Source organism: Ammodytes marinus, assembly GCF_949987685.1.
Source record: "Ammodytes marinus genome assembly, chromosome: 9".
Lineage (NCBI taxonomy): Eukaryota > Metazoa > Chordata > Actinopteri > Uranoscopiformes > Ammodytidae > Ammodytes > Ammodytes marinus.
This window is the reverse complement of record NC_137213.1, coordinates 18,270,545-18,295,578: the sequence shown is the minus strand read 5'-3', so window position 1 is coordinate 18,295,578 and position 25,034 is coordinate 18,270,545. Positions and strand designations below refer to the sequence as shown.

General features: G+C 41.3%; 1 protein-coding gene across 1 annotated transcript in view; it reads left to right on the top strand.

The window, feature by feature from the left end:
• Positions 1–943: 943 nt before the first annotated feature.
• Positions 944–25,034, top strand: part of st3gal3b (ST3 beta-galactoside alpha-2,3-sialyltransferase 3b) — a gene marked incomplete at its 5' end in the record, with an annotated part of 32,878 nt that continues 8,787 nt past the window's right edge. The window contains 6 exons of the mRNA XM_080034051.1: positions 944–1,023; positions 3,064–3,156; positions 7,994–8,088; positions 14,465–14,528; positions 14,623–14,718; positions 14,954–15,140. Of these exons, the coding sequence (XP_079890177.1) occupies positions 944–1,023; positions 3,064–3,156; positions 7,994–8,088; positions 14,465–14,528; positions 14,623–14,718; positions 14,954–15,140 (615 nt within the window). The remainder of the gene's footprint in view (positions 1,024–3,063; positions 3,157–7,993; positions 8,089–14,464; positions 14,529–14,622; positions 14,719–14,953; positions 15,141–25,034) is intronic.

Here is a 25,034-nt window from a genome sequence, read left to right as displayed (position 1 = left end):
ATACAACACTGCCCTCTGTTGTCCTTGCCCAGTAACACATGCTTGGCAAGTGAAGCCGTCTGCAGGAGTTTTGTTGCATAACACTGTATGGTTCCGCACAGAACAACATTTGTATTACCGGTAGGGCCCTGCCTCTTTAATTTGTCCAAAGCTGTTGCCTCTATCCACATGGCCCTCAGTCTGCTTTATGCTTCTCAATAGAAACATAATGCACACACAAACATACACTCATTCACTCACTCACTCACCCATCTTGGCTGCTATGGCAATGTCCCCATTCCTCCAGGGCAGTGCTTGGACCCTTCCTCAAACCGCCATTGCGCATTCCCATTGTTCTTTTTCTTTTATCTTTCTCCTCCAGCTTCTCTGTGAAGACAAGAGCCGCCACCACAGGAGTAATACCACGCTCTTCCTACTTTCAACTAATGCTCATGTTAAGCATAATTCAATTTCAGCATTTTACAAACAGAAATAAATGTAATATGTTAAAGTGTTTTTTGTGGATTTTAAGCATAATGCTACAATTCACTTCAGTAGATATTCAAATGACATCATTCAAAATTTCTTATTTTCCATATCCTAGTTTTCTGTGCTTCTGTCTTCTCCCTCAACGCTTCACCATGCAGGCACCTATTGGCGGCCTCTGTGGTTGTCCATAGGTGATCTCTTTTAACTTCCTTTCTAACTTTATTTTGAACTCAACAGATTGTTTTGGCTGGCTTCTCCCTAACCTCGCTTGTTTTCCACAAGTGCTATATTCTAATGCTTATTTTCTTTTTCATTCGCCATATTGTTTCCCGTGTGAAAGATTGCAACTACAGCTAGCGAGCTGATAGTTGTAATCGTGTAATATCTAATCATTGGATGACCACAACTATGTAAAGTTGTGCAACCCAAAGAGGCCATGCTTTCAACCTACACACTCTTTGTCGTGTGTGTGGTAATGGTTCCTTTCCATCTCTGTTTTTGTCTTTCTTCAGTGTATGATAAGCAGGGCTTTCTACTGCAGCTGGACACAAAACTGTAAGTACATCACTTTCTAGTAAACATTTCTGTCATTTAAAGGCATAGTTCAGTATTTTTTTAAGTGGGTTTGTATGAGGCACTTATGCAGAGTGAGTGTGTGTAACCTTATGGAGATGGTCAGCACAGTTATTTTCAGTAGCGTACCGTGGGGTTTCAGTCAGGGCCTTCAGTAGCGAACTCCGTTTAGATGAGATATGCCTGGGAAATCCAGCTCAGCCTCACAAAAAATAACTATATTGCAAAAAAATGTAATTATTTTTGTAACGTACTGAATTTTTGTATTAAATTCAGACACATTTAAACACAAATTAATATAATTTTAAACAACAACAAAAAAATATATTATTTGGATTTTGACAGGGCCAGCAGAGAAGGCCCTGCTGGCCCTGACGGCCCACCACTGGTTATTTTAAGGAGTTAGGGGGAGACGTCACTGAAGCAGAAGTCAGCATTGTCCACAAATCAGTAGTGAACCAATCTTACATTTAGTGTCCAGTTGAACAGATCATTATTTTTTAGGTAAGCATTTATATACATGTTGAAATATAGTTTTTTGGTTCGCCCCCGCTGCAACAGTACTCCCCATAACTTCATAAAATGACTACCCTGACCGCTATCTCAATAATGTAGCAGACCCACTATGCATATTTACCTCGTACAACCCCACTTCAAAAATACTGAACTATCCCTTTAATATAATATGTTTGGCAAAACTCCATGTACTTTTTGGAATATTTCAAACTTGCTATATAAGGTGCATCTGACCTCACACTTCGACTTTGACTCCATTAGTTTAGATATGTTTTACAGCTTGTTCCTCTGAATACTTACTCAAACAGGCTCTGGTTGATCAATGGGGGAACATGTAAACCTTGGGCCAATTAATCTCACTTGATTTTTCAAATAAAAAACTAAACGCATCACATCTCATTGGAGTCCCAACCAAATCCTGGTGACAAATGCACCAATTTGATTGGTTGTCTGAGTAATGCATTTAAGAGATGAATGTGATTTGAAGCAAAGGAGCCTGGGTTTACCGTGCATTCCAGAGCGGCTGTAGTTCGTCAGGGGGAGAACACGCAACATTGAGTCATTACGCAGCTGTCTTTGTGTCAGCGTGTCTGTTGATATGTTTACAATTCCTTGAATTGGTTTGACACTCTTGCTCTAAACTGTCGTGATAAGGCAGTTTCCCTGGCCCTCCCATTACCACGCATGCAACAGTCAAACGCTGCCATCACCACCATGGCTTTCGCAGGGCACGTCTGTCCACACTCTGCACACACACTGTAAGCACAATGTCAGCACGTACTTTAAGGTGGTTTTCACATGGCTTCGGTTGATCTAATACAGTTCCTTTCTTTATATCCAGTGTCATTAATTATTCCATTACAGCACATGCATACAGTAGTGCAATTCATCTTAAAGCTAGTAATTACTTTGGTAACTTGGGTAATTTCTTCCCGCTGGTGGTCTTACTGTCACAAAAGTGCCTCCCTACATTACATTCTCACCAAATCACTTGGTATTGACAGCATTCTGGCAGACGGAAATATATTATAACTCGACACCATTGAAAATGAGGGTCACCCCTCAATTGGTCTCTCGAGGATAAATAAAAGTTAAATGAAATGAAATGAAATATTATATTAGCACAGAATAGCTTCAAATCATGCATAAGCAGGCCCCAGGCAAGCACAATCTCCTGTAGTGCTAAGACTTGGGCCCCCTTGTTTATTTGGACTAGATTCATGGCATGCATCATGTAATTAATGAAGGTGCTAGGATTTGGGAAGTGCAAGGTTTTAGCACTGATTATTTGAACAAGGCCCCTCTGCTTTGTCTTGCCACACACAGGTTGATACGCTGAGCTGTTGCTGAGTTTTCAAACTTCCTAAGCAACCTGTTTATCCTATCTTGCAAGTCTATTGTTTGACAGTCTCAGTCTTCGAGGCATAGAAAGGTGTCAGTGTAATTGATGGTCCGTTATCATGATGTGTCTGTATTAATCGCTCCCTCTGTTCTTTTAATTTACAGGCCACCAGAGTTGGCGTACAAGTATGGCAACCTCAGCGAAGGAGTGTGCAAACCAGGATATGCTGCAGCAAAGATGACCGCCATCTACCCAAAGTGAGAGGGATTTTCTCTTTGTTTTCTCTCCCTTTCTTTTTAAGCTTGCGTTGAGAACTTTACAAACAAAATCAGAAGCTTCACCAACAAATCATTTGAATTGGATGTTAGCAAGAGAAAAGCAAAAAGTGTTTCTGGAGGAGCATACCGAGATGCATGATGTCACTCTACAAGCCAGCTTGGCCTTGAGGGTTTTAAGTCGGGAACAGAGAAGCCCCCACATTCCTGTCCAATCCCCAGTTTCCATCATGCTTCCATCGTATTCTCCACTCCACCACAAAACCGCGACTGTGTCCTTGTGATCGCCTTGTGACACAAAAGAACCTCTGTCAAACCGAGTACAAGGTCTCCCATCTTCCTCATATAATATCCTTAGAGCCTTAGAGGCTTTCTCTATGAGCGACACCAACCAACTTCCTGTCCTGACTCATCACGGGCTTCCTGGTTCCCAGCCCACGCAATCCTCCCCGGCCTCTTTCTGATGTCATTGGCCCTTTTGATTTTTCTCTTTGCCTCTATTTGCCGCCCATCATAGCTCAATCTATAGGGCATTGTCCCATCAGCATTCTTGGAGCTAAGCTAATAGAGGGGGCAATTTACCGCATAGCTGAACAATAGCCAGTGGCACTTCAATGCAGCACTTGACCTAGTTCGGACAAATTTGCCGAAACCATTTGCAAGCTGAAGCATTGAACTTGATTTATCTTTTGCCTAAAGATATACAATTATGTATACAGCTTTAAATGGATTTTTTTTTTATTCTTAAGTAATAAATTCCAATATGTTACAATTTTTAGATTCATATAATTAACTTTTTTGTTTGTTTTTCATAATCCTGCTACAAACCTTCCTATCAAATTAAACTGCTGTTCTCTTCCTGCTTGCGTACCATACAGCCATCATTTTCAGTTAAACAGGAAAACCCATAAAAAATAAGATCCTCTCAAACTTTTTCCGTGTAGGAGCATACGCCATGAAATAGCATAATATAATGTACGGTTGCAACGCTGCTTAACAAGACAGACAAAGCCGTTTAGTGGAAGTGCCCTCTACCTATCTGAGAGGCTATGTGTTAACAATGTCCTCCCTCGTAATGACTTCCTCTAATCAGCCGCACGTGTTGGATCAAAGTTCTGTACACAAGAACCCCCACCGGGAGCCCACTGATTACTACCACCTTCACCCCAGTCACACTCAGGTCAATCAGCACAATTAATGCAGTGTTTTTCTAAATTTGTGTGTGTGTTTGTATGCATGTGTGCAAGTGAATGGTGGTTGAACCCCATACAATTGTGCAGTATTCATTGTCCTCTGTGAAAGAGAGTCAACTTATTAATATCTTGTTTGTTAACTTGTGTGTTGCATCTTCAATTCAGTCAAGGCAAAAACAAATAATTGAAGTCCTTATAAGCATTAAGTTTAAGTAGGTGTGGCCTAATGTTCAGTTAGAGAAAACCTACTTAACCTCTAGCAGTGAGATCCTGTGGCTGTCCCTCTAATCATCTCCTGCTTCCTCCATCTTTGTCTTCTGTGAAGCCTCTGCTCTGCAGAATTCAATTTATTTTCCACACCTCCCCTCCCCTTCACTTTACCCAAAACTGTTTGTATTGGAGTCCTAAATCAAGTGTTGGCAGTGAACTTGGAGCGGCACGGTTATGAAAATATTTCCCTTGAGAGATGGGACCTAGCAAAGGAAATGAGTACAATGTGGCCCTGCGCGTTGGCTGTTTTGGGAGCCCTCACTTAGGATTTAACAACAAGCAGCCCCCTGCCTCTCTGCTTTGTCAGGATGTCAGTGACGAACTGTCGGTCAGGGCTCAGTGACTTGCAATGTTCCTGTGTTATTTATAGCCCCTCCTGGCCTCAGAAGTCCTGGGTTTAATGAATCTCCATTTGTTTTGGCAGGACAGAAGTCTCTGAGTGTGTGTGTGCTCCCCTGTCGGGTGATCTTAAAAAGAGAGTCAAACATAACTGCCTCTGCTTTATAATGACGATATCAGAGAACGATAAGGGTGCTCGAGAGAAGTTCAAGCTATCTGAAGGCCAGATCATCTCGGCCAAGTTTGGTCATTGTACCTCGGAGCTCCACATATTTCCCGGTGAACCCCATGGCAGTGTTATGGTAACAAGCTATCCCAGATTCCTGCTGAGAAACCGGGGTGTGTGTGATGGTGCTTGTAAGTCCTCTCCTATTCCGGTTAAAAATGCCTTGGCTAGTTAGTGTAGTCTGGTGTGTGTGTGTGTGTGTGTGTGTGTGTGTGTGTGTGTGTGTGTGTGTGTGTGTGTGTGTGTGTGTGTGTGTGTGTGTGTGTGTGTGTGTGTGTGTGTGTGTGTGTGTGTGTGTGTGTGTGTGTGTGTGTGTGTGTGTGATGTCACTGGCGTGTCTGGCTTCCTCTAAAGACACAAAGTAACACTTTCTGTAACTGTCTTGTATCATAAACAAAATAATACACACCAGCCCAGTAAGATCTCGCCAAGGCGCCTAGCATATTTGCGTGTGTCCCGATGGATAATTTGTGTATGCCATAGGAATGTATTGGAGCTGCAAGCATGTAAATGTGACAGAAGAGACAACGAGAGCCACCACCACCACCTTAACATCAGGTCATAAAAACACACATCCATCCTGAAGCCACGCTCGGGCCTCAGGCGTGACTAAGAGGAAATTACTTCTTTTGATTTTAGAGCAGCAGTTAATCAAAGAGTGGCGCACACACACACATTTATGGAGAGACACAGGATAAGGAGGAGGCAATGCTGAAAGTAGTAGTTCATGGGGCATTCAAAACATTGGTCACTCACAGGCATTATTTTTTTTAATAAATATGAAACTGTTTGCTTTTAAATGTGACAGGATCACTTGCTTCTTGCTCTATGAATTTCCTGGATACTTGCTGTTTTATGGTGCGTTTTTCCAATAAACTCCCTCCTCTCTAATTCAGTTTGTAGAAGCAGCCTTGCCCTGGATCATTTTAGAAAAACATTCTGGCATGAGTATGTTGTCTCGGAAGAGTTATCAAAACTGTGTGTCAGCTGTGATTCAGGCCTGGGTGGAGAGGTTATGTTGATAGGTTACGCACTGCAGCAGCCTTCTATGTCTCCCCCTGCTTCTGATATGTTATTTATTACCAGTAGGGTTGCAAAGGGGTGGAAAGTTTCCGGTAAATTACCGGAAAGTTTCCGGAAACTTTCCACAGGAACTTTCGCTCGGGAATTTTGGGAATATTCAAAATCGGAAATTATAGGAATTAACTAAATGGCGGTAATTTAAATGAAGTGTTTCATAACCAAACATAAATCTAAACATATAAACACTACATTTTGTCATAGGCAGACATCCATGCAAAATAATACAATCAAAACACATTACATTTGAACAGATTTATTTGTAAGAAGAACTTTATCAAGTTTTGATTATTTTATGAACAATCAATAATTTCACTGAACAACAAAAAGATGAATGTCGAGTAAAATATTACTCATCAGTCTCACCCCACCCATTCAATAAATAAAGTCAAATGCCTTAGCCTGGTCCAACCAGACCATCGTACTTAATTTCATTTGTACAGAAGGTCTGGAAGTGCTGTAATTGGCAAACGTTCACTCACTTGGGGGCGGGTGTCTGTTGAAGTTTAAAACTATTGGATCTGCCTAGTGCCACTCTGGATTAGCCAACCAATCGCATCACGTTTGGTCAGACGTATGTCATGAGCCGCCTTCTGACGGTGCGTTTCAGTTGTACAGGGAGCTCGGAAATTTCCGACTTCACTACATATTGTATTCTATGGATCTACCGGTACCTGGCAACAGTAACTTGCTAGAGCTTAACGTTAAATTATTTGGATGAGAAAGGTTGTAGGCGTCCATACTTTCGCGAGCAGATGTACTGGAACACAGACGGGTCGGAACTCGGAACTACCAAGTCGGAAATTTGGAGTTCCGAGTATAAACGAACGCAGCATTCAACTGAAACTGGAGCGCGACTTCGACGTCATCGTTCTCAGCCACTCGCTCTGTTCACTGATTGGATAACCAAAAATTTGGCCGCGCAGATTCCATGAACACACACCACCCCTAGACTGACTACTGAAGTGAAATGAAAATTGAGTGGAAGTAGGTAGGCCCCCCCATGTGATGGAGGAATGCACAGAGCGTAGGGGGCGTGGCCTCAGTACTCCTGCAGTAGGATGTGTGCTATGTGCAATTTGCCAAGTGTACTAGCATAAAATCTGGTTGTTTTAGTCAAGATTATGCTAAAATATATTGTCCCCAACTATATTTAAAATCCCAGTTGAAGCCTCTGTAAACCTGGTATCAAGTTGGGTATCTCAATAAACTTCAGAAAAAATCTGATTTGAAATTAAATGTTCATAAATATATTAAAACTTAGTTGGAAAAACAGCTTTTTACAGTCTAGAACGTTTGCCTGGACTGAAATAACATAATTAGGAGAATTTAGTGCATTTGGGTTGCTTTAAATTTAGTTAATTCCCATAAATTCCCGTTAATTCCCATGAAAAGTTTCCAACTTTGAAAATTCCCGGAATTTTACAACCCTAATTACCAGCTTAGTTTTTTAGCATACTTGCTAATGTGTATGTGTGCATGCTTTGCTTGTTTTGGCAGGCTGTAGCATAGGCTGTGGGGATGCTGTTGGATTAATGATCGTGGAACAAGTGCATTTTTTTTCTCTTATTATTAGGGATTATGGAAAGCCATAGGGAAGATCATAGATATTGTCATTGTTATTGTATGGCACATTTGTTGTTCTTCGTTTTGCTCAGCTAATTATTTAATTCTCTTTCTTCCTCCCGGTCTCTCCTTCATCTTATTTTAGGTTCATGAAACCAGCACCCATGTTCCTCGATCGGAACTTCAAACGTCTAGCAAAAGTCAGCAATTACTTACCTCCATTTGGATTCAAGACACAAGGTAAGAAAGGCTGAACTTCAAACGTCTAGCAAAAGTCAGCAATTACTTACCTCCATTTGGATTCAAGACACAAGGTAAGAAAGGCTCCTACCAAAAGCAAAAGCATACTTTAAATTACTTCAATAAATAGTTTTAGGGAGGTGTCCATGAAAGAGTAATTACAAGCATTTTGATCTGGTGTGTAGACATGTTTGTGTTAAGCTGCTGACAGTGCCCTCCATCACAGAGAAATAAACCTGATCTGATTGATTTGCAAGCATTACACTTGGGTCAAAAAAGGTAAGGAAATAAAGTAAGGGCTGCCAGCCGTTCTTCCCTTATCATAGGGCGTTTTTTGTACTATATCAACTTATGGGATCTTTCAAATACATCCAAATACTTGCTCCTCCTAAATACTTATCACCATCAAGGTTTCACTCTGATGATTCAGCTGTAGAGATTGCCAATGTTATGTCACTTTGCCCTTGGAGTTATTTGTCATTGATGTAATAGCTAGTGTTTTTGGCAGACTCTGCTTGGTCCTGGGTTGAGGACGGGAAATAATGAATCCTTTGCACAGTACATTTAGTCAGCTTTAGTCTCTGCCAAAGATATGCAAGAATTAAATGGTTAAGCAAGCGGGGAGTCTTTTTGAAAACTCCTGCGGTTTTTGGATTAATGGACAGTCAACAAAAGCAACTAAAATATCTGCCTCTTCAATGCCAGAAATGATCTTATCTCAGTCTCATCATTCATGCAGGTTCGATTAGCGTAGATTTATAGTGGGAGGTGGGTAACGACAGAGGGATATATTTTGGATCCAGTTTGCAGCAAAATACCCAGATTCTTAAAGCTAACAAGAGCAATGAATGAATAAAATAAAGACATAAGGCTTATTTGTAGCCAGTTGTTCAAATCATGTAGACAATATCTGCAATTACGGCACACGCTCGACCACAGAGGTGTCCATGGCTGTGGGCAGATGACAATTTCATGTCACACAGGCCGAAACCAGCCTCTGCGGTCGCGCATAAATTGGCGTTTACTCATCAGTATTCAATCCTCCTTGAACACACCACCAAAGCAAGTTTTCAAAGCAGTGCCTGTTGGGAGCTGAAAAACAGGATTATAGTAGATGTACTCAATCAAAACAATACTATTTGTTTACGATTTTTCCTTTTTACGTGGCCCATTCTTCAAAATCTGGCATTCCTCAAAGTCTGCATGTGTAACTAACTGGCATATTACATTTGTTATAACCTGGCGAGGCCAAAACAAGGAAAAATTGATAATACTCTTATTGTACTATTCCCATAAATCAGATAACCTAAACATTTCCATTCATGTGTTTGCAATATAGTCACTGTAGGCTTCTGTGTTTATCTCAACAACTGTGATGTGCGTTTGTTTCCGAGATGAAATCTATCTTTCGGACCAGGGAAGTCATGTCTCCCAACACTCCGCTTTGAATGCCTCCACAGTCCACACACACATTGCTCCTACTTGTTCTTTGACCTTAACACACTCCAGCACTTCAGATATCAAACCAGTACACAATGCCATGGGAACTGAAGAGATAACATTAACCTGGCTTCAGTAACATGCTCTGTCACATATTTTCCGATACTTAGAAGCAGAAGGTGGTAAAGTGAATGTTACCTTTGTGCTCTGGCAAGTTCTCCGCCGTCTTACACACACACACACACACACACACACACACACACACACACACACACACACACACTGTCTCAGTGGCTATCAAAGGAGCACTCCCTGTGTGAGTGTCACACCTGGTTTCTGTTTTCTCCACGGACTGCGATGGCAGTAGGGTTTCCCTTTTAGTGGTACTCATGTGGAGAGATGATACGTGTGGCTCTTGAATAGAACGCCACAAAGGATTCCAAATTGGGAACATGGAATGGTGGTGGTGGGCGGGAGTTTAACTTTTTTTACATATTATTCTCTATCTTTAGCACACATCAAGCATATCCTGAGAACAAGTAAAGCTGTGTTGATTTGGCGTTCGAGAAAAACTTTGCAGGATTACAGTCGGCCACAGAATGGTCAATTTGAGTAATAGGCTATATTTGACATGAATTGTTAAGTATTATTCACATTGTAAATTAAAGGTTATTTTCTGTGAATTACATGTTTTCACAGTCCAAAGTGAATTTAGCAAAGCTTAGTGAAGCTAAAGGGCTTTAGCGAACAGAAGCAGGCTTTCGTTCAGTATTTCCGATTAGCAGTTGCTGATGATGGCTAAATCAAGAGCGGAATCCTGTGAATACCTGAGTGAAGCTCACAGAAATGTTTAATTTGATTATTTATATAATTGTATTAACATTACCAAAGTAGGATGTTTACACAGTCTCAGTTACATAATCATGCGTTAGAGGTAGGGATGGCCATTTAGAATTTTTTCTTTAACCGGTTAACCACCAGAATTAACGGTTATTAAACGGTTAACCGTTAAGATTTAATGTAGCCTATTTATAGTAAAATACATGAAGCTTTATAGCAGGGCTCCCGACTTTTTTTTGTTCCAAGGACCGGCATATTATTTTAAAAACAATTCAGGGACCAGGGACATTCACACAGCACCTTTGTCTGTTGTGAAAAGAGGTCTAGTATGCGAATGTAGGAGCAGAAAGTGCAATAAGTGACTGAAAAGGGACATTTACACACACACACACACAGGCTTAGGGGATGGGTAGTCTACCGAAACCCGGTGCTAAGTAGTGCTGAGCACGTGGCAACATTTTGAAAGACCGTAATATTGATAAGCTCCGATGTTATCAGTACTGCATAACGATACTTAACGCTTTTCTTTATGACGTATTTTCGCTATTGATCCTGGCACACAAGCATAGCAGACCTCTCTGTGTCTGTGCAGGCGGCGGGCACTCACTGCCTGGCTGTCTGTCATTCCCTCACACACTCGCACTCATAGGCTAATGCTAGCGCTATGTTAAACTAGCGGGAGCCCACGCTGTTAATTAAATTATACAAACATATGACACGGGAGTGTTGTGACCATAAGTTGTAACTGGGAGCGTACCATGGACCTATTATAAAGTTGAGCGTAGCCTACACTACTCGTTTCATTCTTTGCCGACAGTTGGCATTCTTACATCCAGTTTAGCGATATCAAAATAAGAGTCCGGATTTCAGAGAAATTAAGATTATTAATTTCTTTTAACCGTTTAACCTTTAGTATTAACCGGTTAAATTTCTTCTTAACGGTTAACGGTTAACCATGGACATCCCTAGTTAGAGGTTATGCACTTCTTTACCGTCTTTGTAACATGAGACAAGAGCAGGTGCATAACTATGGATACGATGTTGTAATATAATATATTTTTTTTTCTTGGTGTATTAGCAGCAAATGAATGAAGTTGTTTCCTCATCAACTAATTTAATAGATTGGTACATGTTATAAGTGGGCCATTGAGTTGTTCCTGGGGATGTATGTGTGTTTGTCCATCAACTGAAAGCACACACACCATTATGCAACTTGACATATTGTCTACATATTTGCAGTTTACAACAAGGAAATAAAGAGGGTGACCCCTTGGTCTGTACTGTTATTTTTGCAGAGATTCAGTTTAGTATACTTGATGAATTAGCTGTCCTGCTGCAATCAGTTTTTTCCCTTTTTTTTTTTTTCACCGTGACAGTTGATGTTGATTTTAAAGGCTTACAAAGGGCAGGCCCAACAAATACTGCTGTCTCATCGCATGATTTAAAAAAATATATTGTTTAGGCTACACTCCTCTCAACATTGTGTCTGTGTTTACATGCTATGTGATGCTTCCGACCTTCCTCTTATGTTACCAGTAGAGATTTTTGCCATTTTAAGAGTTCCGTGTCGGACTAATGCTTGAACCTACAGCCATTTGTCTTTGGCTCCACCACGAGACATACTTTGCTGAAGTGTTTACCCTGGGTACTTATAACAATTAGCTTCCATGTCGTCCTCTGGAAGAGAGTCCTGCCCATTGTGATTTTTCACTTTTCACCCACTTGGATCCAGGTGTGGTCCTGAGCCTTGTGTTTATGCTGCTCGGGGTGATGCTTGACGCCAGACATCGACACCACATCCAAACAATGGGCTGTTGCTCTGCTCGCCTCTCCTCAGCAGGTTAATCATTAGGATCGTTAGCCAGGTTGAATGGGGCTGTAATACATCTTACAAACTGCTCTTCAGGCCCCAGTCTAAACTCTCTTGTTCTCACTCTCTCTTTACTCTCGCTTTTTTGCTGTTTCTCTTGGCACACATTCTGCCTCATGGTGATTATATTTAAGGTGCACTATGTAACTTTCGGCATGTTATAGAACGGAACATTTTCGAAGGTATATTCTCATAACTGAAAGAACAACTGTGCTAACAGGAAGGCTGGATCCCTGGAACACTGTTTGAAGTTAGAAAAAGCTACCTTAAAGTTACTGTTTCACTGCTGTTTTACAGCAGCAGGGCCCACAGTTTTGTTTACAAACACATTTCAAGCCGCGTTTCCGCCAAAACTACCAGGAACTTAGAGTTCCAGGAACTCCTCGACCACGAACCTTTAGTTCCTGGACCGCAATGGCTGTGTGTGTTTCCACCGGGGCCTGAAGTCCCGGGGAGTTTATTTATATCAGGCCAATTTGCGTATATTGAGAAGGAGTAAAAGTATATGCGCTGCACGTCATATAATAAATGTTGAGGTTTTGACAAAATCATAATCAATACATCATTTCTCTATCTATTTTAGCAGAGACACGTGATCTGTTGGGAAAAAAAAGAAAAATGGGAGACTGGTGAGATGAATAGTGGTGCTGGCGAGGTGCGCTGTGTGGCTGCGCTGGTCACCGGACAGATTATTTCTTTGTATATTTTAACGGAAAACAAGGCGAGACTACTGAGCTTAAGTGTTGCATCGCTGCCAAGTGCACTGTGCGGCTGCTCCATAGACTGTACAACGGCTGCTATAATGTTAACATGCATGATATGTAGCCCGGGCGATAGTACAAGGGAGGACGCTCATGTTGTGCTGTTGCTATTCGCTTTGTATTATATCGCAAACGATCGCAAATGGATTAAATTCAAACCAGAAAATGAGACATTTACTAAGCGGAGATTTGAAGATCGCGGGTGAAAAGCTGCAACTCAACCATTCAGACAACTCCGGTGGAAACGCGGCTTTAGTCTTACGTTTAGTTCCAGATGCCTAAAAAAAGAAAGTGTTTTGAATCATGATGATAGAATGATGCAATTCTGAGAATAATATGTTAAGAAAATAATGTTTTCAACTAATTGCAGGTTCTACAAACCACTTTCCCTTGAAACTGCATAGTTTTTAAGTGAAGTAGAGAGGGCAATGAAAATGTGACGCCCAGAGACTTTTTTCCTTCCTTTCTCCATGTGTAATGTAGATGTGGTAAAGTTGAGAAGTAATTCCAAGTAGTCCTTCTAGGGTGCTTCTGCATAACTTCAAACGTAACATGGATCAAAAATAGTAACAGCCGAAACGGAATCTGCGCATTTAGAGAATTATGATATTAATTATAAGTATGAAAGGCCTAAAAATGGTCTGGGGAAGTGAGAAATACATTTCATAACTCATGCTGGAAGCGTGACTCCAGCAGAATGCCCCGTAGAACATGGCAGGAATGTGTGCTATGGCTAAACATCCCCGTTTCTCACCCTGCGATCAGAGGGGTGCTAGCCGCGCAGGGAGACGAGCTCAACCTCGCCTACTCAAACCAGGAGAATGTGCTTGTTTGAAAACAGCATTCCTCTCTGAGTGCTTTTATGGGAGAGTTTCTACATACACCAGCATACCATCCTGAACCCTGTATGTCTGTCTGTCCAGATTCACTCCTCGCAAGAACACAACAGCTTTTTTCCCTCCGTTATCCCATCAGCGCTGTTTCTGAGGTCTGATTGGTAGGTCCCTCCTTATCTGTGACTGAGTAAACGGACAGAGGTGTTCTCTCTTCAGACTCTTTTGGGACCACCTAGGATTCTATATCTCTAGTGGTATGTCCTTGGCAGCGTGTTAATCTTTTTAAAGAGCAGTTTTGGCTTTTCAAATAGTTCATTTTCATTATAAGAGATCATCACCTCATCTGTTAAACTGATGCACTGCCCCATAAGGAGTGAGCGCTGAAGGTGGCTGACCCAAACGCTGCTTCTTTTTTTTTCAGTGTCAAATTACGAGATACAGTTTCTTCGATGTAGACACTAGTTGTATGAATCTAGTCTCCCATTCATTGCCTAGAAAGCAATTATTCACATAAACTGCATAATAAAATGACAACGTCAATGTAAGAAGTACTATTTTATTTTAGTGTGTACTTGCTGGGTATGTGTAAACTTAATGTATCCTCCATTGTCTTTTGTTTTCCTCTGCAGAGAGAGTCATAGACAGCATCTTAACTGCCACAAAAAATTACGGACTTGGAGAGGAGCTCGACAGGTAAATATTGCCACTCACAATCTACAGGAAGTCCCTCGTTTTGTCTATCCATCAGTTCTTAATTCTTCTTACTTCTGACCCTCCCGTCTTGCAGTCTCAGCTGTAAACGATGCATCATTGTGGGCAACGGCGGCATCCTCTTCAACAAGTCCCTGGGCTCCCGGATAGATGAATACGATGTTGTAGTGAGGTAAGATGGCTCCATTGCAACAATATGAAACTGAACTTTCCTCAAAAAAAAGCGGAGTGGTGGAACATTATGTAACTAGATCATGTACCAGGCAAAACGTTCAGAAGGGGTGAAAATGTATCCCATTTTAAAGAACCTTCACCAAAGGGCATGTACAGCAGTTGGTGAAGTGTAAATGAAAGCATCCTTTTCTTAAACCCGAATTCCATTCACCAAGACATTTTTGTGCCGGCAGGCTGAATGAAGCCCCAGTAAAGGGCTATGGCAAAGACGTAGGGACCAAAACCACCGTGAGGATTACCTATCCAGAAGGAGCTATCCAGAAGCCTGAAAACTATGAAAAAGACTCACTCTTTGTTTTTTCCGCCTTCAAACCACTGGATTTCAAGTGGCTCAGACAGATGGTCTTCAAGGAGAAACTGGTAAGAATATATATTTATTTTTAAATCAGCACGGAATGAAATAAATCTTGAACAAATTTAACACACACACAGGCACGTGCACACACAATCCTGCATGAGATCAACTCACAGCTGACAGATTTGCAAAGTGGGTGGGAGAAGCTGCACACATAAACTGCTTAATTTTTTTTTTTAATATTGTGGTGTGTGGTTCATCACTCCTTTATGATTGGTTCACATTATGCCTGTGTTTAGCCTGCCACCTCTGAATTATACTCCAGAGGATGTCTACTCCCCCGGGTGTCTAAATATGTCTGAATATATTAATCATTTTCCTTATACAGAACTTAAACAGCCTAACCTCTAATCACATTCTGTACATTCCTTTCCTGTGAAAATGTAAGCTGTTTTCCTAGAAGAGGACAGCGTGAATCTCTGCTTTTTATAATAGGGATGTGTAAAATGGTTTGAATGCTTTGTGAGAAGTTTTTTTTCTTTCTTGCTCTGGCAACAGAGTGAATATTTCTTCACGCTCCATTGCTACCATTTTCTTATGAATGATGTTGCTCCCCTCACCATTGTTCTCTTATATGTTTGGATTTTGCCGTATTGATGATTATGACTTAATTTACCTTGTAGCAAATCCTTTGTGTGTCTTTCTGAACCTTTTATGATTGCCTCAGATAATGACAGGCTGTGAATGGGCTTCTTAATCACAAGGGTCAGACTGAATGACAGAACTGGCTTTTCCTTATCTTTCAAAGTATTACAGGCAGTCATTTTTAATGGCTTCGGTGTCCTTTTATGTCCATTGTCACAAAAAAAAGCCCTTACCAGCATTTTGCTTTTGTTCTTCTTGAAAAGTCTCTAGTATCTCTTCTCTTGGAGATTATTTTCAGTCCATTCCAGCACAGTGGGGGTTGATAAAATCCTAAAAATAAAGGTGTTCGCATTTTAAAGGACTGCCAGCAATGTTTTTATAGCTTCGAGCCCATTTACAACAAGACCGTATTATATTACATCGTTACTGACCATTTTCAAAGTGTGCAGTTTTAAATATTTGAAAAAAATATTGTTATTGATTTTATTGCCTACTACTTTGGCGTTACTATATCTGCTAGAAATATGTTTTCCATGCTCTTTTACACATTACTGCAATTTACTGAATAATGACACAAACAAATAGGGTGGAAATTGCACACGAGTGAATGATATAAAATATTCGGTGCGTATGTTGAAGTGACCCAGAAGTAGAAAAAACAGCTTAATTTTCCAGCACAGCCGTTTGACATAGAGGGCGTTGTTTTTTTTTTTGTTTTTTTTTTACAAGGTGACATTTGTCAAAATGGTCATCAAGAGTGAGAGAAAGGGGAGGGGGAAAAAAAGATGAAAAGACAATTCAGTGCGATAATAGGGGGATGGAAAGGGCATACAATGGCAAGCTGAAATAAAGCCAAGTGTGAAGTTGGATTAAAGGGTGAGAGAATCGCGGAAGGATGGATGGAAAGGATGCAGTGAAATAGGATAAAGGGATAATAGCTGGGGAAAAGAAAATGAGCAGTGGAAGGTAACGGTAAAGTAAAATGGAGGAAAATAGCTTGCTTGGCTGGCTGATGGCCCCTCTGGCCTTTGATAGGGCCCAGATTTTTCCTGGTGTCAGAAAGGAAAGGAGAGGACAGTGGAAATGGCTGCCCGGGATAATTGATCTGGCCCCAGGCGTCCAGCTCAGCCCTCTTTGATCTGCTGAGGGAGGAGGAATGTTTCACATGGGTTAAAAATCAGGGAACACAAAACAATAAATTGTGTCTTTTTGGTTTGGAGCCTGGATGATAATATGGAAGCGAAGTTCATCGTGTCAGCAAAATCATACATATACAGGCATCACACATATGTCACACTAAAAGCAATAGTAAATGTGTTCGGATTTGAAAGACAAACAATGCTCAGCCGTTCAAACTATGTTCATATAATAACTTATTTTAATTTTGATATAGTAATATATGCATATTTTGTAGCAGGTTGTTAAATGCTGAAATGGTGACTTTAAAAAAAACCCATGTTACCCTGGCAACAATATCTGTTTACTATGGAAAGTGGATTATATGTTTGAGCAACAACATGAAAGGAACTGAACTGTAATCTTAGTTTCATTGGCCCTCATTTATCAAACTTGCGTGGAAACTGGTGCAGATTCTGCCAGGTATCGCGTGGGATTTATCAAACAGTCGTATCTTGCCAATCTCAGCGTAAACCAGGCCATTATTGATAAATGCGGCGGTTGAAAACAATCGTATCACGCCCCTATATCTTCTCAGTTTAGAGGCCTCGCCCAGAGGTTTTACGACATGGATATGCGCATTACGGCACAGAAGAGAAACTTCTCTGAAGTATAAATTGACAGAATAACAGCGAAAGTAGGAAAAAAAAAGAGTTTCATTTCGGAGCATTACAAGCGGCATCAAAGAACGACAGAAGGCAGCAGTTAGGAAGGAAATAACTGCTGCGTTGGTGTTGACAACAAACAATCTCCAGCTGAGGATTTTGCATTTGTGGTTTACATCAGTAGGCTATCGCTGAAATGATATAAAACAGCATGTACAATTATATGTTGCCATTTCTTTACATAGATGAAGAAAAAGTGGTCTGACTCAAAAATCGCCACTAAAAAAGCGTCTTGCTTTTCTGAAATGCAACCAACTGGGGGTGCAGGCATAATAATTACAGTGGTAGAGGAGAAAAAGACGCACCAACTGTCCGATAATGGTCCCCATAAAATAAATACACGTCTGCAGAGATTTGAATGATTAGAATGTATTGGCCCTTTTTAGATAGCACTACTCAAAAGGGTTTTAAAAACTAAAAATAACACATTTTGCGTTTTACTGTATGACAGCATGCGCTTGGCACGAGTGGTCAGCCCGGCCGTCAGCTGCACAAGCCGACCCGGCAACAATCAGCTGTGAGAGCGCCCACTGTCCTGCTCCACCAGCAGATCGGAAAAACGTGCCGGTTAACGGTGGAAATAAATCGCTCGCTTAAGCGATCAATGACACATTAAAAGAGGAACTAACATCTAAAAAGTGCTGAATGTTGTGCCATGTATTTTTTATTATAAAGAGCAGTGTAGGCCTACTACATATTTAATACTTAGGCTAACATTTTGAATGAATGCAGCCCCTGTGCCTCAGTGTCCCCCCAGCTGCTCCAAGACGGAGACAACTGCCCTTACGCAGTCCCATGCAGCGCTCCTAAGTGGCCGGTGTGCGCGGCACTATTGAATCAGCTCTCCTACTCAGTTGCACACCATAAGCTGCACATTTTTAAGTGATTAATATCTTTATTTCGGTCTGAGAACAAACTGCATTTGTATTATCTTCTAATAATTGTCCAGCAAAGTCATCGGCTAACCGGCACAGGCTGCACTGCGAGTCCATGCTGTTTACAAACTTGCGTACACGAGCTGAGAGCTGGCGTGGGATTTGAGCGTATCCTACGCTCACGTCCATATTGATAAATGCCGAGGTTTGCGTGGAAATGTGCGTACACCCACTTTTCTGGTCTACGCACGGTTGATAAATGAGGGCCAGTGTATCTGACTTGCACCCAGCATGGACTAAATCAGTGGAAAAATAAACGTGTGTGTGTGAACTTGGAGACAAATAGTATACAAATAAAAGACTTACGAGTCACAGCTTTTGTATGTACAAAAGCTGTGACTCGTAAGTCTTTTATTTGTATACTATTTTTCCTTCACTTGTGACTAGATAAGCAATATCTAAATCAATGGAAGGGGAACTGATATTTGGTTTAGAGATGGCACATACTTTATGATATGCAGCAGGAAAGCCTCACCAACCTCTTATCTATTGAGTCAGAGGGAGACATAATGTAACTAGGAAGTTGTCCTGTGGGAGCTTTTACATCTGTTGGTCTAGCAGGGGATTTCTTTGTGTGACCGGTACACTCACAGCTGGAAGGGATGCACAGTCCTTTCACTCTCATTCTGCAGTTATGAAAGCAAGTGTATTTCTCCTTCTCCGTTTGAAAGGTTAGTGGGTGGTACACAGTTGTAGTGTAGCCGCAAGTGACTCATCCAGGCAGTTGTTAGCGCTCGACTATCCTGGGCTATTATGGCTTTTCAAATGCCTACAGCGCAATCTGGGACGGCTCAACAGAACACCAATTAGCAAGGCAATTTCCCAATCTGTTATTTAGGGTCTTGTAGCACTTTCACAAACACATACACACCCGCACAGACTTGTAAACCTCCAAGCAAGATTGAGACTTTAAGATGAGTCTCAAGATTTGCAAACTTGACGTTGGTCCTGGTCAGATCATAGTCCAGTAGACACCTTTTGAGACAAGTGTCTTACATTGTAGATCAGTGAAGCCCCCTACTTTATACAGTTACAATACTGCAGCATTGCAAGGCTTCCAACTTCCTTAATCCCTCATTGCCGCAGCTCTGTGTGATTACAACTCTCTCCACTTTAAAGTCTGACCCCAAATGCAGCAGCCTGGTTGATTGCCCAGTTACATTCTGTTTACGAGTGTGCTCAAACATGATTTCCACCATTGCTGATATTTTTTCCCATTTCTCTAGTTTTGGTTTTGCCCTCATGCCTAGCGCGTGCATGGCTCATGCACACACAGCCACAGTTGTTTGTATATGCGGGGATATTTTCAAACAGAGCCAGTGAAGGATATACAGCCAGTGGTAAACACGGAGTTCGAAGGTGGAGTGTCGGTGTTCTATCTCTCCTGTTTGTTTACAGGAACTCTCCCTGCTTCTAAAGGCCAGAGAGATGAATGATGAACGGAGACAATTTGAGGAAGAGAGTACTTCTCCTTTTAATAGAAATCTAGCAATGAGTTCTTACTCAAAAGCATCAAAATATTGAAGCTATGCCAATATTTAAACAATATTTGGCTTCTAGGCAATGCCAGAAATCAAGGCTGCAAGGAATTACCGAAATGGCAACATCCGATTTCCAAATGAATGCCTTCCTGCAAGAATATTGTTATGAAGCATTTACGATTGTTAATATCTGTAAATTGAAATAAACTTGGGCGTTACAGACATATCATTTCAGCCTTTAAAGTTTATTGTAACACTATCTGGGGGTGCACTGTTGACCAGAAATAACAGCAATATGGCTCTTTTTTTAAGCCCAAACATCTGTGCAGAAGCCCAAAGTAGCATGCATACATACAATCATATACTCATTTACATACTTGTAAACATGGATTTTGAACATGAACCAAGTGACTAACATAGGGTCCGGATGTCACTGATTACCATGAGTGTTGTGTTTCAAAAGTGAGTCACCTACCTCGCCTGCAGTGATTAACACTCGGTCCTGTACTCCTTTTTAGTGGGTTGTTCTGGTGCAATGGAAGTTGGGTAATTGAGTATTTATGCAAGTTTAAGGGGAACTTTGACATGTCAAAATAGGGCACTAGAATGACTGATTTGTTTTTTAGTCAAATACCAAATCCTTCCAGTGGGCTGAAGCAGCAACCTGTTTCTAGCCCATGCCAGGCCCATGCTGCACATACATTTCTCCATGGTTACAATGTTGCGCCGGCACTGCTTTCATGTTTGCCGTCATGGGAATGTGCAGACAAGGGTTTCACACACTGAATAAACTAAGAGAAGCCAGGAGAAGTGAAACCACTGTGACCTCAATGAGGGCAGAGGTCTTGTTATGTGTCGGGCAAAGCAAAGTCAAATAGGTGAATGCTCCAGATTGCTGGCTAACAAAAGGGAATAACATAACCAAAGCTGTCAACTTTTAGCCCACCACATTTTAGTGCACCTCAGCATGTACAATCTACTTTGGAGAACCTTTGTGGTTTTTTTTAAACATTCTTTTTTTGAAACTTATGTGGTGAGACAGTGCAACTTGTAAACGCAAAGTCCCAGCATGTACACAGTGCTAATGACCTCCAGACAGCCTTAATTGTGATCGTTAGCAGTTTGGGGCTTGCAGTTTTTGTTTCTAAATTGCTCGAAGTCCACCTTCCGGAACCCAGTCATCCTCGTTTGAGTCATCCTCTCCATAAACATTAAACACAACCACATCCTCAGCCAGTCCTTTACAGGAGCAAAGAAGCCAGATAGAGCCGCTGTGTATGACAGCTGCCTGTCAATGAAGGAATGACTATGTGTCATTCCAGCCACATTATGACGAGTTCACTCTGGAGAATACACAAAAGAATAGCTCCAAAAACCTGTACTGTTTCTGGTTACTACTTCTGTCAGAGAGAAAGCTGAGCTTTGTTTGTATTTATTTACATTGAAGGGCTTTAAAGCCTCCCTCAGTAAACGCAGATGTGAAACATTTTGTTCTTCCCTTTCCCCTCATGTTACAGTTGTGTTCAGTGCTCCATGTTTCTACGCTCTGTCCCCCGGGAACTATAAACTTAAGCTATCTGCTTCATTCAGCACAGAGAAACATTTTAGTTTAAAGGTGAGTTAGGTTTCATTGGCCACGCTAAACACAAAACCGCACTGAACCATAAAAGCAAGGTTGGGTTAGTCCAGGCTCTAAACCAAGCTGTTTCTTATTTGGGGATTTTACATCTGTGTAGTAAAGTGCAACTGGAAGAGGATGCATGTCATCATATTTTATACCCAGCCTAATTTAAGCCTCTCACCACTGCTAACCCATAGCTACTTCTCTGGTATTTTGACTCGTTTTCTACATTACCTTGGATTTCCCTCATGTTTCGGTACTCACAATGTTGTATATTTTCAATTTGATGACTAATTTTAATCGTTGTTCTTAACCCTCTGCATCGCTCAGTCAACTTACTTTTTTTCCATCTGTTTGATCTTTGGCTTACAGTCAGTCTTCTCGTCACCCCCTGACATTGTCTTGCTCTAATCCCGCGATGTAAGCTCCTTTTTTAGTGTATTGCTGTGATTTTCCTACAACTGTGAAATAACAACGCATATACCCTAAGCCTTTTGAAAAGCTTCTGTTGACAACACTGCAACTGAGTGCGTTGATGCCGGTATAAGTAAAGATACATTAACGGCCCCTTCCTTTTGCATCAATAACACTCACTTGTTATTGTAACCAATGACCCTTCGGATGTGGAGTTTACTACAGATTATACACATTTCAATCCATTCCACTTAAAGCCCAGTCATAACCAACTATTTTTAAACATCAGCTTCTTGGAGGCTTACCTCTTCTAAACTTGTGAGCTTTTTACTCTGTGGTTTGATGTAGCAGAGGAGCAGGCCTTTTTATTGTACATTCAATAGGGTCAGCTGCTACTGTACATTTAGCCCTCTCTGGGATTTGCGGAAGTTTGATTTAAAAAAATCAAATAAACGGGTAACCATTTGTTTGGTAAAGCTTTGTACAATGTGATGTGGGAAATGTGACCAGTCTCACATTTCCTTATGCCCTCTCGTCACAACTACTTTTGCTCATGGAGTCTAGAAGCACTGTCAAGAATTGTCCTTTTGTTTTATGTTTAAGATATCCTGGAATCATCTCCGGTACAGCTCTTCGACCCTGTTTTTTATTTGCAGATTCCTGGGAATTTTTATTTGAAATATGCTACATTTGGATAGCTTCAATAAAGACAAGAGGCACTTCAACGTAAGAAGTTTACCTTCTTCTGACTGAGTGATGATAACCGCTACATTCACTCTCCTTTTCAAAGTAATAATTCTCCAAGTTCAGCGTTGTTTTAACAGGTGCTTTATTGAAGCACGCAGCTGTGTGCAGTGCACACACACTTGCATCTTATAGTCCAGACCAATTTAACCAGAAAGCTGTCGCAATAGAAGGGAAACAGCCATTTCCTCTCTGGCCACAGCACGGCGACAGCACTAACACCAAAGCTACTAACTTCACTTCACCTTTTGAGCTTATGTGTGTTGGGGATTAGTTACTATGTGGTGTGCAGTAGCTTCCCGGTCTGTCTATAGTCAAATGCCACTGGCTCAGGTGTGTGTCTCTTGACAAACCAATACACACTTGCATAGAGTGAAAACGGGCACTCCAGCGGAAGCCACATCTTGTCCAATGGATGATGTTTGTTTTGAGTATTACTGTAGCTTTTGACTCTCAACGCCATTCAACGCTATTGCTCATTATTTACAAGCTCGTTTTAACTTTAGCTTGGCGAATTCTTATTAAAACACGTCTTATATCAACATTGGACATCTCAATATTCAAGGCCAGTAGCAATAACCCATAAAGAAGTTCTTCATTGCTGTCTGGAGTGGTTTGAGTGCCAAGGGAGGCCGGAGTGTTATCATTGACTTTCCGTGTCCTGTTCATCCTAACCGGTGGAGGTTTGAGTTAGTGACCTTATTTAATGTAAGCAAGTTCCCACATTCCTGTACTCATAACAGTACCCACAACCCCCCTCACTCCTGAGCGTCCTGAATCCTTACTTACTAATTGCTCTTAACATTTCTTAAAGCCACCTGTACTTTGGCAGTTGTCTGAATGTCTTCAAAGCGATCCCCACCCCATGACATTTGTGTCTGTACACATGTCAGGTCATTTCAGTGTAAAGCGTGGGTTGTGTGTGTTTTGTGCCATTAGCTTTTCTCCTTCCTAGAATAAAGAAAAAAATGCATGTCTTTCTTTATTCAGCGTACACAGTCGCGCACACATCCAAACAACGCTGCTAAATAGATTCCTGGCAAACACAAGCTGTGTTGACAGGAGAGATGAGCTGCTGTTCCTGTTGCAGCTTGCCAAAGGCACAGAGCCGGGCCCACGTTCAAAAAGAGCCGCCACTGTTGAAGCCACAAAGCCAGCGGAGTTGTTGTTACTGCCTCGGCCAACACGCACACACACATATACACACACACACACACACACACGCAGAGTCGTGTATTGCTGTATCAAAGGCTGCAAGGCGGGTGCTTGACTATTTGAACAGGTGATTCGCGTTTACATCTGCTGACTCTTTTGGCTTCATGCCTTTAAGGAAGTCATGCTGTCAAGAAAGTCAATCACGCACTGCTACTTCATTGTACATTCGTTAAGTTTATCATTTCAACTGATGTTGTAAAGGTTGAAGAGTGTGATCTTGTCGATTCTATTATGTTAAGGTTAAAATGTAAGTAGTGTTAATTTGCATGATGTATAGACAGGATGATTCTTTATTTTTTCAGTGGTATGACTTGCACGACTGAGATAAGTTACATAGTATTTTGGTTGTTTTGCCGGCCTATGTGGACGGTTGCCCTAGCAACTGATTATTATTGTATTGTGTAAAAAGACAGTATCTTTCCTACCTAGGCCACCCTCAGGAGAAATATGTGATTCAAATAACTTCCTTTCAAATGCCATATTTACCTTGGATATTGGATAGGGAATACTGTTTTGGCGCTTGTGATTTCCCAACTTCAAAATATCAACAGATACATAATGTGAATATACCAGCAGTTTTTCAAACTTGAAAATCATGCAATTTACCAATATACTAGCCTGGCTCTGCCCGCCCACCTACTTCCGCCCAAATTAAATTTTCCCTTCAGTAGTCAGTCTGGGGATGGGGCGTATTAGTGGGATTTTGCTCGAACAAATTTCTGAGTGTTCAGTCAGCGAACAGAGGAAGTTGCTGAGAACGATGACGTCGAAGTCACGCTCCAGTTTCAGTTGAATGCTGCGTTCCTTTACACTCGGAACTCGGAAATTTCCGACTTGGTAGTTCCGAGTTCCGACCTGTCTGTGTTCCAGTGCATCTGCTCGGGAAAGTATGGACGCCTACAACCTTTCTCATCCAAATAACTAAACGTTAGGCTGTAGCAAGTTACCATTGCCAGGTACCGGTAGATCCATAGACTACAATATGTAGTGAAGTCGGAAATTTCTGAGTTCCCTGAACGCACCGTCAGAAGCCGGCTCACGACCAAACGTTATGCGATTGGTT